Source organism: Trichoplax adhaerens, genomic scaffold (assembly GCF_000150275.1).
Source record: "Trichoplax adhaerens TRIADscaffold_4 genomic scaffold, whole genome shotgun sequence".
In the NCBI taxonomy this organism is placed as follows: domain Eukaryota; kingdom Metazoa; phylum Placozoa; class Uniplacotomia; order Trichoplacea; family Trichoplacidae; genus Trichoplax; species Trichoplax adhaerens.
In genome coordinates, this window is record NW_002060946.1 from 6,710,368 (window position 1) to 6,728,306 (window position 17,939).

Consider the following 17,939-nt stretch of genomic DNA (forward strand, 5'->3'; position numbering starts at 1 on the left):
ATTTCTATTATTACAGCAATTTTAATAGGTATGCTGTAACTATCACACTTGAATTCAAACTATCTTGGATTAAAGTATTGTTAGATTAAAATGCTATGGTCTATTGTCCATCCATGCCACACAGTATATCGAGAAATCGTCAATGGTATCACTACACTAGCACGGACAATGACTATCAATTATGGTATTTATTTCTTATTACTGTACTATAATTAATCATCGGTAATGCGCACATCTATGCGAGCACTGTATCGTATAAAACGCAAACATTATAGTAGCAGTTCATATTATTACTTGTATATTATAACTGAAAGTATAACATGTAGTCTAGAGTTACTAGACAGCTTTAGGATACGTTCCGACTATAATAGCGATCGTGAAATTGGCATCAAGTACATATAAACTGTAGTGATCCAAGGGAGCTAATTTCCAAGCTATTTTATGAGTACTAAATTACCATATACACTACACAGTAAAGGCAACAGTTGTTGAAAATACTGCAGTTTTAGAGTATTACTTTTTAACTCCCTGTATCTTGTACTGAATGTATATGCCTAAATAGAGTGCACAACTGCAGATGTAATCAAATAAAGACCTCGTAGCTGTTAGAGTAAAAGCAAAGAGTGAAATATTCATTGTGTCGTTGTAATAGCTTTTTATTCCTGTAGTGCTTGCTATGGATGACAACAGGGTAAACAGATCGAGAGCGAAAAATTATCCGCCGTGACTCTGAAGATGAATTGTTATCGTACGATGTTAATATGACCGCAAATTACAGCTTATTATGTAACAATACAAAATTAGTATTAATCGGATTTCTATTCTCTGTTGATAAGTACATAAGAAAGACCCTGATTTGCCGCTTTCTTCATACAAAACTTTTTAAAGTCACAGCAAGGCGAAGCAACCCACCATACAGTATAATAAGTCAGTGCAATTAGAATTTGCATACTAATTCATTAAAACGGCATCATCGGGGATACTCCTAAGTTTTTGCCTACTTTAATTTGAGTTTGAGCAGCAATCAAGAGTGATAAAGTATGTGATAGATCACTTTCTGCACGAGCAAGGTTTAATGCTTTCTCGAACAGCTCTATACCTCTATCGATGTTACCCCTGTAAATAGACATCAAAAATTCAAGTTCAATTCAATAATCATGATTGAGAAGAATCAGAGATTGGCATGATCATCAGCAAAAGTACGCGTCAATGTAACATTACCTTTGGACTTCCACAGTAGCTAAGGTTTCATAGGCAAAATCGCATTTGTTGTCAAGTTCTATTGCCTTCTCAATTAATTTTATGCCGGCTTCAATATCCTGCTTAAGCTGAACTTGCAATACGCTACAAGTGAATAGTACTTAAATTACTACGATGACAGAACCTATGCAGTTCTACAAGTTACAAACTCCAACACAATAGTAAAGCTACCAATAACTACTTACCCTTTATGAACATAATAGCTCGGGAAATTTGGACGTATAGATATTGCTTTATCAAACAGTTCATCTGCTTTTTGCAGCTGTTGCTGATCCTGTAAAATCTGTCAAGAATATTCCATTTTAACTATAGCAATGCATGAGGTCACTCCCAAGTCTGATCGTAACTAAATATTCATAGTCACATAATAAATAGTGTAAGAATAATTTTATAACTGCTATACATTTATCAAAAGTTACTCACTTGGGCATATAAACTAACTGCATCAGCAGAATTGGGATATTTTTCTAGAGCATCTTCGAATGTTTTTATTGATTTCTCAACAAGCGAAGGTGATTGTTGCGTTACAGCCGACTTATATCTCGCATAACCAAGGTGAACATATGCTTGAGAGAAATTTTCATTCAATTCATAGCTTTTCTGAAAATCTAACATAGCGTCTGATAGTCGCTCAAGAAGAAAGTAAGCCTATATTTAAGAACAGCAATATAGTCAAAACGTAGGTAAAGAAAATCTCTTCAAATCAACAATAATATTCGCATCTCCAATTAATACTGACTTGTCCTCTGTGATAGTAGATATCGCAGTTTTCTGGGTCTAGCTCTAATGCCGAGGAAAAGTCTGCAATGGCCTCATTAGTTTTTTCTTGTTGCAATTTATAACTCGCTCTTTTTATTAACGCATTAACCTTGACCTAACATTAGTTTAAAGAGTATTACTATTAGGAAAAATTTGTTAAGATATAACATTATCGACTCAGGATAATTTAAATTATTCTATACATCGTACCCTAGGACTACCATCGTCAAATTCCAGTACTTTGTCAAAATCTTCCAAGGCGCTATCACTATCAGTCATTAATAACCTTAACGTTCCACGCAATGCATAAGCTTCAGCCCGGTACGGAGAAAAATCTTTATCGATTTCTTTTGTGCAGTAGTCAATGATGTTTTCATAATTGCATTGAGATAGGTTGTATCGTGCAATTAAGAAATAATCATCCTCTTCAAAAGCTGTCGTAAAATTAAAAAGAATTATATCATTACTGATTTCATTATTTATTTATCTTAATCGTTGCTAACAAGAGATTGACCATCCAATATCATACCAGAAGTATCTACAGTTGGAGCATCAGATATACTTGCTAACTGTAATCCATCTGAAACAATTTAACAGTTGCGTAGTGATTATCAAATAACGTCATAATACTCTATTGTTAGCTAGCGTGTACGATACGGTTGCAAATATTCCTAAGTCGAGGTATACATAGAAAATAACGCAAATAGACTTTTTCTTACCATTTGCAAAAGATTCCAGATACGTTTGAATGAATGCTGTGGATGGAAGAAAGTATTGACGCTCCTAAAGATGACAGTTGAAATTATTATACTTACAAGTCAAGAGTTATCCACAAAACTTGTTATAGACAGACGATGATTTAAGAGTAGAATCGTAAAGCACCAAAGTAAAGACGTACTCACCGCAAATCTTTGCTTGGCTTCAATTTTACCGACAATCTTGAGGACCCTATCAGCTGACATGATTGTCGCTGCATTTTGAAAACTTTCTAATATGCATTGAGCAGTCAAATCTAATCGTATCCAGAAAATTGACGCGTGATTATACGAGATCGTATCATCAATTCCATTAGCGTAATACATCATACAGCAAAATTATACGAAAGTGCAGTAACAGCTATAAGCCATACATAAACTAGAGCACAATTAAATAATAAGAAAACTGGCAGTATTCATAAACGTTGATAAAGAGGTATACTAGAACCTTCTAAACATTTTCTGTACTCCTTTAGTTCCTCATAAGCTCTGCTTCTACGATTTATGGCTTTAACATAGTGCTTATTTAGTTCTAAAGCTAAAAGTAAAATAGTAAAATGAAGTTCATAATTATTCATGGGTCATTTTAATCTACGATACCATATTGACGAATTCAATCTACAATTATTTATTGTTATTCATAAAATTGATTACAACTAAAGCTGTTGGAAAGACAGCATAATCGTGTTTCTATTAAAGCAACTAAGTAAACAAACAAAAGTAATATCTTGTAATGAACAATAAGATCACATAGGGTAACTTCTCAATCACATACATTTTTAAATTAATCCTATTTCGAAAATTATTTCTTTTTAATATGATTACAGTAATGTTAATTGTCTTTTAGATTACTTTTTTTACTACCGATGCAATTAATAGGAAAGGGTTACTGTTACTGTAGTAGATTACATTTATTCCACCATTGTAATTTATTGAATAAAAAAGTCGATTGGATTATGATAATGGTAGATAATTACCGCTGTTGCAATCTTCGACGACCTTATCAAATTCTTTCTACAATAAACATATCAAAAGCAGAAATTTGCAGAGGTTAATAATAAATCCAAGGTAAACGATAGCACGTGTATTATTTAATAACTAAAAGAGGTTTCCTTGACCACTACATCATTTGTAGTATCCATTAATTATTACAGCCATTACTAAAGAGCAATGAAGGGATTTGTATTTTGTCTAACTGCACTCAAATCAGTGATCTGACAGTACTACTACTATACAGTATAGAATCTATTATCGTAGCCATTACAGGAAAGGAATGAAGAAATTGCGTTTTAGCTAACTGTATTAAATCAGTAGTTTCCTAGTATGGCCATTACAGAAAGAGCGTCATGAAAAAACTCTACTGTAGCCTAGCTGTACTGAATCAGTAGCTCGATGGCATTACAATATCGTCCATAATATCTATCAATCATTGTAGTCCTTACAGAAATATTATGAAGAAAAGGATTTTTTATGTAGCATTACTGTACACAATGAACAGCAATCTGTCATAGTGTATTGCAGTTATTACCAATTGCTCGTAGGCTGCCGCACGATTTTGATATAACACCGATCTGATATCAGATTCAGAAGAAGGACAAAGCTCAATGGCTTCCGTATAACATCGAATGGCTTGCTCATATTTGCCGCCTTTGAAAAATTTGTTGCCTTTGCCTTTGACAGCAGATGCTCTTTCTTTAGCTGACTGTACATAATAAAAAAAGAAACGATACATCAATTTTAAAGACGAAGCAGTAAACTTTAACATACTCATGAATTCATTTGTAAATAGTTCATCTTAATATAACTGGATGACTTTGATGCCATTTAATAATGTAATTATCATTATCATGACGACAACAGTAATAATAGTCAGAATAAGCCGTGAACTGATCAATTTAAAACAATTAACTCTTGAACTCCTTCAGCCATTCAATCCTTGCCATGGTTGTATAGTGTACAATCATTGCAAATTAGCATTAACAGCATAGGATTGATGTGAAACATCGTGCATTATCCCTTTCACCAGTGAAAAGACTTTTTCGTTATTCTTTAATGAAGGGAAATAGCCAAGGAAATGAATCCTACCATTTACTGCGTCCATCCCACTTACATTATTGGTGAGTCGAACTACTGCTAGTTGATTAATCGTTCATCAGGTACTGTCACTAGTCCTAAACTGAGTGCAATCTACGAAAAATTGGAGGTCAACTCGAATAATGCGATTAAGATATTGGCCTCCATCTACGTGTATCGAGGGATATTGACTGGTTTGATATGACATCATTCAATATGATGGTAGGGCACTTTTCGATGTATCAGCACCAAGGTGGATTTTACCCATTCAAAATGCTACAGATAATGGACTATGTATCAAGATGAAAATAAAAGAGTAGAATAAGATGATGCTGAGTAATATGATTCCAATATCGACCTCCATCGACGTGTATGTATGGTTATGGTAGGAATATTGAATGATTGATATGATATCAATCAATCAATCCGATCCTCGTTGTCCACGATATTCATACCCATGATCATCGTCTCATCAGCAGCACCAAGTAATGTGACTTTTGACCCATTGACAATACAACAGATCATTTGCCATGAATCAAGTTGACAATAAAACATCAGAATAAGATGATAGTGAATTGTATGATTGCAATATGGACCTCCATGGAAGCATAGCTATGACGATGGAAAAGACATTGATTGATAGAACATCAAGCAAGACGGTCGGTCGTCCATGACGTTAATAGGTCCATCTCAGCAACAAGTAATGTGATTTTTACTCATTGAAAATACAACAAATTATCAGGCATCAAATTGAGCGTAAAAGAGGAAAAATAAGATGATATTACCATATTTGCATCATCTGTTTGATCGGATTTTTCATCGCTAACAACTGGTTGAACATCCGCTTGTTGAGGCTGTCTCGCTGCAATGCTGCTTTGACCACGCCGATAGTAGTAATAAGCTGCACCAACACCAACACCCACACCTAATAGCAACGCTACTTGCCATTTGGATAAATTGGCAAGACTACCACCTTTATCATCGCCAAGACTCTCCTGATTCGATGCCATCAATTCTATCAACCTGCAACAGCAAGAAGGATTGAAGAAAACCAATCAACAAGTATACTGCAATTTTCCAACAAGCAAAGCGACAAGCGGCGGCGCTTCTGCAGCCCACAGAGTTTTGCCTTCCACTAGGAAAAAATGAAGCTTTTGTACCCACTGCAGGATCCGGTTGACCGGCAGAGAGGGTCAGTCACTTGGCAGTCGTCCGTTGAAAGGGCATCACGTCATGTCCGGTTGAAGTGGCCGACGTTACACCCGTTCTGATCTCCTGTTCTGGACAGTCTACAGTCTACAGTCTACAGTACACTGAGTGTACAGAGTACAGTAGTGGTGAAATCACCCTACGCTCAATGACACGCTCGTTGCTTTTGTACCCACTGCAGGATCCGGTTGACCGGCAGAGAGGGTCAGTCAGTTGGCAGTCGTCCGTTGAAAGTGCATCACGTCAGGTCGGTTGAAGTGGCCGACGTTACACCCGTTCTGATCTCCTGTTCTGGACAGTCTACAGTCTACAGTCTACAGTACACTGAGTGTACAGAGTACTGTACAGTAGTGGTGAAATCACCCTGCTGTACTGTACGCTCAATGACACACTCGTTGCTTTTGTACCCACTGCAGGATCCGGTTGACCGGCAGAGAGGGTCAGTCAGTTGGCAGTCGTCCGTTGAAAGTGCATCACGTCAGGTCGGTTGAAGTGGCCGACGTTACACCCGTTCTGATCTCCTGTTCTGGACAGTCTACAGTCTACAGTCTACAGTACACTGAGTGTACAGAGTACAGTAGTGGTGAAATCACCCTACGCTCAATGACACACTCGTTGCTTTTGTACCCACTGCAGGACCCGGTTGACCGGCAGAGAGGGTCAGTCAGTTGGCAGTCGTCCCGTTGAAAGTGCATCACGTCAGGTCGGTTGAAGTGGCCGACGCTACACCCGTTCTGATCTCCTGTTCTGGACAGTCTACAGTACTGTACACTGAGTGTACAGGGTAGAGTACTGTAGTGGTGAAATCATTCTACGCTCAATGACACACACTCGATAGTCCACGCTTGTGTGCCGTGGGTGGGGTTAGTGTCTGTCGGTCTTTGGAGTCTTCTTTATAGTAGGAGTACGCATGCATGGCCTAGCTACTGTTGTCATAAACTGGCACGTAGCAAAGACTACGAGCTAGGAATCAAATCATTTTTCACGCCATCTTGCAAATGCTTCCAATGGCTGTAGACTAGAGGTACAGTAGACTCGGTACTGCAAGAATCACTAGAAAGTGGGAATGCCCTGAGAAAACTCTTCAACCACACTGGAGTACTGTTGACGCATCTGTAGGCGTGACCCTAGTCGCACGTTGACCCTTTTGGACGATCGCAATGATGGAAAAGCGTTCTCAGTCGTCGCGTGGAGTGTCGTTCCTCCGATGGTGTCAACCCTTATCGCTAGCTCATGTATTGAGCACACCACAGTACTGTCCCCTAGATTGACGGTACGGTACCGTACCGTACCGTGGGTCATTTCACTCGACTCATTGCATCAGCTCTTCTCGATCATCTAGTTCCATTTGACACTATGGCGACCAATTTGATTAGGATAAATAAATAAATGGAGATTAGAATTCAATTCAAATTACATTGATCAGACAGGACATGAAAGACTCTTTTCGACTGTCAGGATTAGTTAAAAGATTAGGATTACTCACTCTGAGCGATAATCAATCAATCAATGCTGAATAATAACCATATTCAACCTCGACGAATCACTACTACAGGCCAGCATAGGCTCTAGGACGAGGAAGAAAGCAGAAATGGGCAAATGAATGCAAAAACAATGGCTGTCCGAAAGGGCAGTCAAGCTATTTTTCTATACATGGAGGCCCATTATGACTATTATGCTAAATTGTACAGTACAATTTGCATTCGACCCAAACATTGAGGGAAATGACTGAGTCTAATGTACAACATTGGACATGGATGTTGGCAATACCATCTTGCCTCCATTTTAAGGTGGGTTGAAAAAAAATCGGCCAATGATCAGCCTCTTGTCAAACTTGAAGCTTTTAAGAACGGTGTGCTAGGCGTAAAATAGTATGCATTGAAAGAGCCATCGAAAGTGGTTGATGTTCATAAGAGTGCTTCAGGCAATCAACATCAAATATGGCGACATGCAATACTGTACCAGAAAATGAGGAGAATCATCCTTTCATTCATTCTATCGCAGCTTAAAGGAACAGTAGATGGCATTCGTAAATTGACCATTGTCTTTATCGGGAAATATCACATCGAATGCCCTTTGAATGGCTTCAATGAACAGCAGATAGCATTCGTTAATTGAGGATTGTCTTTATTGGGGAATATCACATCGAATGCCCTTTAAATGCCTTCAATGAGCAGTAGATGGCATTCGTAAATTAATGATTGTCTTTATGGGGAATTATCACATCGAATGCCCCTTGAATGGCAGCTCTATTATACAGCTTACAGTATTTCTATACTACCCAAAATACCGAATACCGTATTTTATTCTAAATCCCACATTGAATCACCCGTTTACCGCATCCATTTCGCAATTATCCAGTTAGATGACACTGAATGCTCATTTAACAGCTAATCAACCTTCTCGTTATCTGCTCTTAGATATAAGTAAAGTAATAGTGAATGAATCTCAGACCGTATTCGTTGTCGTCTCTATCCATAAATATCCCATTCCATTAGCCTTTCCATAACTTATCCAATTATACACTCATTTACCTGTATACGAGTGTACGGTCTTGAAGGTAAAAAGGTTCCCAACGATTTCATCCATTCCAGATTCAATGCACGGTAGACGGCATTAATGCTGCAATTATCGAAAAATATTGCATTCATACTCAAAGAAAAATGCCTTGCCTATCACTAATTCGATACATTGAGTTAAAATTAAACCTGCATATATAAAGAGAATAATTCTCTTTTTATTCCATTCCTAGATTGCATGAATGAAACACCTTGTCGTAGATTCGATAGTGATTTAGATAAAGTTAAATTGACCTGAAAAATGAAGAGACTGATTTTCCATTCATTCCATATCCCGAAATTGAATGGATAGCAGACTCCATAAATTTGCCGTCGTTATTCAGAAATATCATCTAAAGTAGCCTTTCAATGACTAATCATTTGTACACGTATACGAGCATACGCGTACTACTCCCAGAATATATAATTTATCCCTATCTCAGAGTAAGCGAATCATAGATTGCATAAATTACCACAATTATGAGAAATATTATATTCGTAATGACTTATCAGTGCTATACAGAAATCACTCAAAAAGTCGCTTGTTGATTACAGATACGATAGTCATTTAAATTAACCTAGATATGCGAAGAAAATAATTATCCTTTCATTCTATAGTATAACCCTGATTGAATGGATAGTAGATTGAATAAAGTATCCTTGTTGCCGAGAAATATCACAATCTACATTTTGACTATTCTAGTCGATAGTAATGTAGCTGAAATTAACCAGGAACTACTAAATGGACAGGATGATTATCCTTTCATTCCCTATCTCAAATTAAATTAAATGAAATGAATGACAGACTGCATAAAGTATCATTATCGAAAATATCGCACTTAATATCTTGTCTATGCTGTTCGATAATCATTTTAATGAAATTAACCAGGAATTGCTGTACGGAGAGAATAATTATCCTTTTATTTCCTATCTCAAGCTGAATGAATTATAAACTACATAGAAATTCATTAGGATCAAGAACTAGCGCATTCAACATTTTGTCTATCCCATTTAATAGAGCTTTAGCAGAAATTAACCTGGAAACATTGCATGAAGAGAATAATCATTCTATATCTCAAATTAAATGAATAGTAAACTGTATAAAGTGTCATTCTTATCCAAAAATTGTCATGTTTCACACTTTATCTATCATAGATTCGATAGTGATTTAGCTTAAAATTAACCAAGATACATGAAGAGAATGACCATTCTTTCATTATGTGTTTTGGATTTTATAAATGGTAGGCAGTATCAATTGTAGTTCTTCTGGAGAAATATTATAGTCAACGCTTTATCTATCCTATTCGATAGCAATTTAGCGGAATGAACCAGCAAGTACTGTATTGAGAAATGATCATCCTTTCATTTTACGGTATATCCTGAGCAATAGACTGCATAAATCGGCGTTATAACCAAGAATTATCATAGTTGTTATGCATATGCCAACTTTATTAATCTACAGTAGATAAGAATGTAAACATAATTCAACCCACAGCTGTATGCAGAATCATGGACTACTAGATAGGGAAAAATTTTAAAGTCTATGGCAGAATACATATCTTATTCTATGCATTATGCATAAGCGCATTTTAATCTAGTAGCGGTTTAAATTATCCATAAATGCATTCCTAGATTTATCACAATTAGCTATATCATAACTAGTACACATAACTTACATATTTAGATTTCATTTACGTTATTTAATATAATCATCAATACTTTTTAATGCAAAATCAATTACATTGGTACCACGCTATTACGGGTTTTTACCGTATGCGCGAGTAAAACCCCTCCAAAAGTACTTCATTCGATATCTTAGATTGAGTAAAAATGACGGACTAAATACATTGTCGTCTATAGCCAGAAATGCCACATTTGATACTCTTTCAGTGACCCAATCAGTTATACCCATGCGAGTAAAATACCTTAATGGAAGGATTTCACTGCATATCTTAAATTGAGTGGGTTGTAGGCAGCATATACGAGTATATCATAATCACTGAGAAGGATCTCATTGAACATTATTTTAATGGCTAAGTAATTATACTGTATATACATACGTACATACTGTCAAAAATAAAATACTCTCGTCAATCATAACCTTGACAGCGATTTAGCTAAAATTAAGCAAACTAATAACGAAGAGGAAATTTACTACTGGAAGTAACCATATAAGAAAAATGAGTTACGAAGTCTGGACATCATGGTGATCGTGAATAGTAAAATGATTATTTACATTAGATTAAAAATAAATGATTACAGGCCCCAAATTTTGTATACAACTTAATATAGCTACTTTTTAAAACATTATTTTGTATAGTTAATTTATAATTGCAAGAACATATTACAAATCATCCTTGCTGATGCTTAGTATTTATTTATTAATTTATGAATTAACCAATAATTACAATCTAACCGCAGCAAACCCCGATAAAAAAAATACCCAAAGGTAGAGACAGGTACTGCCACTTTAGTCTAGTTATTATACGATTGGCTGCACTTAGTATATTGGTTAATTTTTATAAGGATATTTTACAACATTATCCAAGTTCAGTTCTGTAAGAAAACTACAGCTCAGAAAGAGTCAAAAATTAATAAATATTAGGAAATAATTGATTCAGCCATGGCAAGGATAGGATGTTATCTATTAATTGGTTGTCTATGTCTGCTATTAATTGATCTTAGCTATAGTCAAGCGGAAAAGAGATCGATTCGAGTCGGAACATTTCTTCCTATGACAGGCCCTTTGGCTGTCGGATTAATTGTGGTGCCTGCTTTAAATATGGCCTTAAAAGATATTAATGGTAATAATTCCATACTACCAGGATATATATTGGAATCAAAGTATCAAAATACTGAAGTTAGTATTAATCGGCTTTATTCACATATTTAGAAGATGATTTTAAATTTTTCATATATTATTAAGCTACATCTCCTGAGATACCTTGAGAAAAAATTAACCGCACAATATCTTTTTCATAAGATTGAATACAGTAACGCTATTTCATTATTGTCATCAAGGAATAAGCTTGCAAGGGAATTATTTCAAATATTTAATGGAAAGGACATACTATACTGTCTTGTAAAGTAACTCCATAACACAGTGCATTAAATAGCTCATGTCCACACAAAAATGAAAACCATCAATATTCTGTTATAGTTTACCGCCAAGTACGGTACTATATTTACGCTTACTTTTCAATCCGTTGTAACTGCAGCACTCACCTATTTAATATAATCGTGAAATATAGTGCGATCCGGGTATAGGAACCAAAATATTGTACGATTTTTTGTACGCTAAAAATAAAACCACCATTATCTTTGGACCTGGATGCTCACCGGTCGCACGGCCTGTTGCTGAAACTGCTAAATTGTACAACCTAGCTCAGGTTAGCAATGGTATTGGATGCTTTCAACTTTTAGTCATTCGAACTCATCGATAATCACTATAACATGAATATTAGAATTGGGTACCACTACATTAACTTCAAGATCTACGCGTAATTTAGCATAAAATCTTTCTTTTCTGTAATAAAAATTGATTTAGGTTTCCTACGCTGCTTCATCGCCCGCACTATCAGATCGCAATAAGTACTCATCATTTTATCGTCTGTATCCCAGTGAGTCATCCTTCAATGCACCAAGATTGGCCCTCGTTAAATATTTCGAATGGAAGACAGTAGCTACTATTCATCAAACCGCCGATGTTTTCTCCTTATCCATGAAAGAAATGATTGAATCTTTTCAATCCAATAATATTACTGTACTTGCTAGCGAACAAATATCTGATGATCAAGATCCAGCTGTTTCCATACAGTATATAAAGGCAAATTAAACAAAATTTGATAAGGTTGCAATAATTAATGCGTTAATTAATCGATATGTCATGCGTTATGTGATTTTTTTCAAAGAATAAAGACGCGCGAATAATCCTCCTTAGCTCTTATGAAGATCTAGCTCGAAAAATCGTTTGTTCAGTATGTCTTTTAGAGTAGTTTACCACGTAATAACCTTTTTCAAAGCCTTAGCTTAAAATTAGACGAACTAAATCTACCGCTAATTCGACCGGATTACATTTATAAGTACAACAATTTACCAGTATAAATAGACATGTTTCACTGGCTCTAGGCTACCAGAAATGGACTCATGACGTTAAAACATGTCTGGTTTTTCATGGGTTGGTATAGCGATAATTGGTGGAGCGTTGCAGATCCTAATGTCGAATGTAGCCCACAAGAAATGAGAGATGCTATGGGAAATATTACCGCATTTTCTGTTAGCTATCTAGCTAACATTAGTGATACTAGGATGACCAGCACAGGAATGGTAAGTTATGACATTTGATGAGTACTTTCATGTGTTTTAGAAATTAAAATTACATGTAGCAGGTCAATTATGACGTATTAATGCATCTTTAAAATAGTTAATAATAATAAATGATCCTTTTCAAGCAGAAATTACTAAATCTGATTGCTAGACTTTCGCACATGATCACAATTTATAAATTAAGATTATCAAGTGTATAAGTCTATACTACCAGATGAAAGTTTCCATCTTAAATTAATTAAAAGAATGTCGGACTTTTGATATAAGATTCTTGACAGTACATGTACAAATTTAAACCAGCTATATCAAAAGAGATGAAAGCCCAATTACTTAAATTAGGAAAATATCAGCTCATCATTTGATATTAAATGTATCAATATACATCCAATCACCTTTTATTCCAAACTTTAGTTTTCATCAATTATAACTGAATATTTTTTTCAGTCTGCTTCAACATTTCAAAGTATTTATGACAAGGAAGCGTACAAGTTATATAACCGTTCTGGTTGGAACACAGCTGGCTTTGCATGGGATGCTTTTTGGACGATTGCTTTCGCTTTAGATGGAGCAGAAAAACAGTTATCTAGACAGTCGCCTCCCGCTCATCTTTACCAATTTGATTATAATAACACACTAATAGGAGATACTATCCACGATAATCTCAAGGCAACCAATTTCTTAGGAGTTACGGTTAGTCTGTCTCGATTTGACTCATTTTTGGTTATCAAGTATCAGTTATAAAGCTTACTATCATTTTAATTTTAGCATATTATATTTTCAATGTAGTAGTGTACAAGGAAATTAGAGTAATTAGAGCAATTTCTACAAATCTGTATGTATCCATTACTTGTAACGTTATTTCTATGCTTTCGTCTACACACGCGATTATTTTCCAGAAGGAAAACTAAATACAGTTTGAGTAGTCTATATAAGATCTTTCTATACTCTTTATCCTATGATGTTGTTTCTATACTTTCCTTAACAGGCGAGTTTAGTTTTTCCTTTAAAAATCTGTGCAGTTAGAATCATCATGTAACGTTACCTCTGTACTTTCATCTACAGGCGAGGCTAGTTTTCAAAAAGAAAAAAATGAATGCAGTTAGAGTAATCTGCAGTATAAATCTCTACATATACTTTACCATACAATATTACTTGTATACTTTTGCCTATAGGCGAGTTGTAGTTTTTACAAAGAAACTAGTAAATTTAGAGTAATTTATAAATCTCTGTGTATCCTTTCCAACTCAACTAGTCTACACATCTTGTATATATTCTCTGCAATTATTTCGGAAAGAAATTAGTGCTATTAAAGTAATCCACGCATCTTATATATCCTCTACAGCTAATCCTAGGAAGAAAGTTTTGCAGTTAGATTAACTTATGCATCCTATATATCCTCCATCATCTAACCTTGCTTCTATACTGTCGTCTAGGGAAAAGTTCAATTTTCAGAAAAAGGTGAACGAATTATGACCAGTACCATTCAGCAATATCAAGGTACCAAATGATATACTGTACACATTTCGATTCAAATTTTATAAGAATGCTCCATTGCTGATGATATCGACACTTATGCTTTACAATATAATTATAATAACCATTCTATTAGATGGCCGATTTGTACTGATCGCTATGTACGAACCAACTGATAATCGCTTGCAAAGAATACCCGATAGTAGAATTACATGGCCGAATAACGGTATTGCAAATTGAATGATTGAACTAAACTTGCGCGGGTTGTAGATAGAAAACAGTTATAAACTACCTATCCTGTATAGTAGTTGGCTTTTAATTCATGAGTAGATGCGTATTTATTCTTGATAATAACCTTTTGGATAACTGCCTAACTCGGTGTATAGAATTTAGAAAATTAACGTACTAAATTGATGTTGTTGCTTTTAATTACTGTATAATTGGGTAATACAAAAATTGGCTATGCATCTCAGGTTCAAAACCTGTCGATTCTGTCTATATTCAAATCCAAGACAAGGAAGTTAGTCAGCCACTCTTCTTTTCAGTGGTACTAATTTTGATTGCATGTGTGGCAATGGCCATCTTTTTCCTAAATATCAACATTCGATATCGTCATGTAAGGTAAGCTGTATATTTCAACTATAATATTTCATTCGGTTATCAAGTTCAAGTTTAAGTTGAGTACAAGAAAAGGCTAAAAGAAATGTGTAATTAAAATTAAGGCTAAGAAAATATTATGGTTAAATTACTGCTATAATTGACCCGTCAAATACCTTAGACTTGAAGAAAGAATTTATATCATGGTGTTTTGTCTAATTTTTAAACTTTTACTTGTAGTCCGCATAGGGTAACTTTACTTTTCTCATATAACCAGAAATCTTTTCACTTCATCGTAACATTCCATGTCGTCTTCTATTTCCATGATTATCCTGGAAAATATTATTTATCATTTCAATGTCCTTGACCATTATAGATTCATTAAAATGTCCAGCCCCAACATGAATAATTTGATTATCCTCGGCTCCGTAACAACTTATATAGGTGTTTTAATATTTGGTATGGATTTTGTACCTTTGAAGGAGTATCAGTCCCTATGTAAAGTAAGTATTTATACTTTGTGTACTGCATATATCCATTTACAGTTATTTCTTCTTTAGTAGAGTTGATGCACATATTACTATGTATTGAAATGAATTAACACATATGTGGATGATCTCTCTTCTTTGTCACTCTATTGCAAGAGAATTGGACAAATGTTGATGAACGATTTTCATTTCTACCCTAGGCACGTATTTGGCTCATCAGTCTTGGCTTTTCATTTGCTTTCGGTGCTATGTTTTTCAAAACATGGCGAGTTCATAAAATATTTGCTAACTTGACAGCGAAGAAAGTAGTAAGTTTATCATCTTGTAATCGCTTATGGCTACAATACCGTAGCCAGTAATCATACCTTGTCTTCATTTACGTATATTTTACTCTTCGAAAATACCGCTCACAACTAACAAGGGCATCAATCTATTCCATAATAGGCCATTCGTGATAGCCAATTATTACTACGTGTTGGTGTCCTAATTGTTATAGATGTCACCGTTCTTCTTGTATGGGAACTGATCGATCCTCTACAAAGTGGTTATGAATTCCTACCACCTTATGTGAGTAGATTTCTCCAAACACGTAGTAAAACTTGCAATCATAGAAATCAACAATTCATTTTGCCATCTTACTATAAAACTAATAACATAGTCCAAATGAAATGAAATGATGATTATGAATAGAGCAACGTTAGTTACAGTATAATCAGTAGAGGAAAAAAAGAGACTGTAATCGTAGAACTGATTATCTACCCGAAGGGAATTGCAATCGATAATTTTTTTTATGAACAGCCTTTGCCAGGTAACTCTGACGTTCTTATACGCGAAAGGCTAAAAACCTGCAGATGCCAGCGAGAAGTAATCTGGATTGCGATTATCGTCAGTTATAAGGGTTTATTGCTACTGTTTGGGCTTTTTCTGGCATGGGAGACTAGAAAAGTTGCTATTAATGCTCTAAACGATTCCAAAAATATTGGCTTATGCGTTTACGCCGTCGCTGCTACCTGTGCAGTGATAACACCAATAGTCTTGACTACTGGCCATTTACCAAATGTACAATATGCATTCTTCGCTTTGGCTATTATTTTTTGCGCCACCATAAATTTACTGGTGGTTTTTCTGCCAAAGGTAAATTAGGATAAATTTACTTGAATAAATAGAGACATATTAAGATAATATACTTGGCTATATGCTACAAGTATATGAAAGGTATACCGGTATACTGTAGGTTATAAATTATTGTCAGTCGATATATCTTTGATAGTTTAGTCTTCAATGATAATGTTGACATTTTGTGCTCGCGTTGGATTGGTAATTTGAACGCTATTTCTTAATAATTCAGTCAAGTAAATAAATCATGGAACCCTTTAGATACGATGTACAGTATAGTAGTTGTTATTCTGATAGATGATTAGGATTAAAGAAGAGCACCAGTTAATATACTTCATTCGATAGAACTTCGCCGATTACATTAACATACGCGTGATAACAAGAAATTATGCGTATTTATTGTACATGGAGAAGCCAGCTCAGTTATAATTACAGCATAACTCGTTTAACTTTCTCAGATCTGGTCTTGAGATAAATTTAACATGCTGTTGTGAAATTGCGTATCATTTATGCTAGAAATTGATATGCAGTATATGTAATTTGATTTTCAATAACTTGAATTACTGTTACACATAAACTGGCAATTGAGGAAATGTTAAATAGTAGCGACGAATGGACAATTTACCTTAATCTAAAAAGCTGTTAGTCTGTTGCAAGCTAGCTATTCGTGTACTGATTGAATATCTCTACTTGGATGTTCAATCAGAAATAGCTAAAATCAAATTGATAACTTAACTTAATGGGAGAAGTTACTAGCGTATTGCAGGTTGGCTACTGATTTGATATCTTCTACTTAGATATTTAGTCAGAAATGATATAAGTGTTGCTTTGATGGTGAGAAAGTTACAACTGTCATTGATTATCTTAGATGGCATGATAGCCTATACGTTAAATACTTATTTGAATACATACAGTATCGTTGCAATGGCCCTTCCGTGATATATAAAGATTAAAATTATCTCCATGTTTGGTGCTTGCATAAAAGCGCATCATTTCGAGTAGATTATATTATGGGTACTTTCTCTATTTTTCGATTTGCGCGGTTGACTAATGGATTCATTGAGTATTTTGACCATTTTCTCTGCTAAACATGAAATAGCTACAAAGTTATTCACTTTCATTATTAATAGGTAACAAGGTTGTCTAAGAGTAAAAAACGTGGTGGTGCTAGTCTCAGAAATAGTATGAAACGATCGCTATCGACGCATAGCCAGAAGGATGGCGGCGTTTCCGTCTCGCAGGGTTCTAACGTTGTTGACGTTAACATCGAAAATGCGAAACTAAAAAAGTTATTTATCGAGGTATGTACTACATTCTATGTGCAT

General features: G+C 35.1%; 2 protein-coding genes across 2 annotated transcripts; one reads left to right on the forward strand and one right to left on the reverse strand.

The window, feature by feature from the left end:
• Positions 1 to 959: 959 nt before the first annotated feature.
• TRIADDRAFT_24576 (uncharacterized protein) lies at positions 960 to 5,857 on the reverse strand (the record flags this gene model as incomplete). The annotated part of the gene is made up of 12 exons (XM_002112144.1): positions 960 to 1,116; positions 1,222 to 1,344; positions 1,446 to 1,543; positions 1,684 to 1,908; positions 2,000 to 2,134; positions 2,230 to 2,485; positions 2,729 to 2,802; positions 2,922 to 3,031; positions 3,223 to 3,312; positions 3,752 to 3,788; positions 4,303 to 4,476; positions 5,633 to 5,857. 12 exons carry the CDS (start codon positions 5,855 to 5,857, stop codon positions 960 to 962), a joined length of 1,704 nt encoding a protein of 567 aa, XP_002112180.1.
• A 6,304-nt stretch (positions 5,858 to 12,161) lies between these two features.
• Positions 12,162 to 16,641, forward strand: TRIADDRAFT_24350 (uncharacterized protein; the record flags this gene model as incomplete). Its single annotated transcript, XM_002111647.1, has 11 exons — positions 12,162 to 12,419; positions 12,526 to 12,591; positions 12,743 to 12,889; positions 13,352 to 13,630; positions 14,374 to 14,437; positions 14,550 to 14,639; positions 14,887 to 15,034; positions 15,387 to 15,513; positions 15,699 to 15,806; positions 15,943 to 16,039; positions 16,244 to 16,641. Coding segments are annotated over 11 exons (1,782 nt in total), but the record flags the coding sequence as incomplete, so codon positions are not given.
• Between the last annotated feature and the right edge of the window lie 1,298 nt (positions 16,642 to 17,939).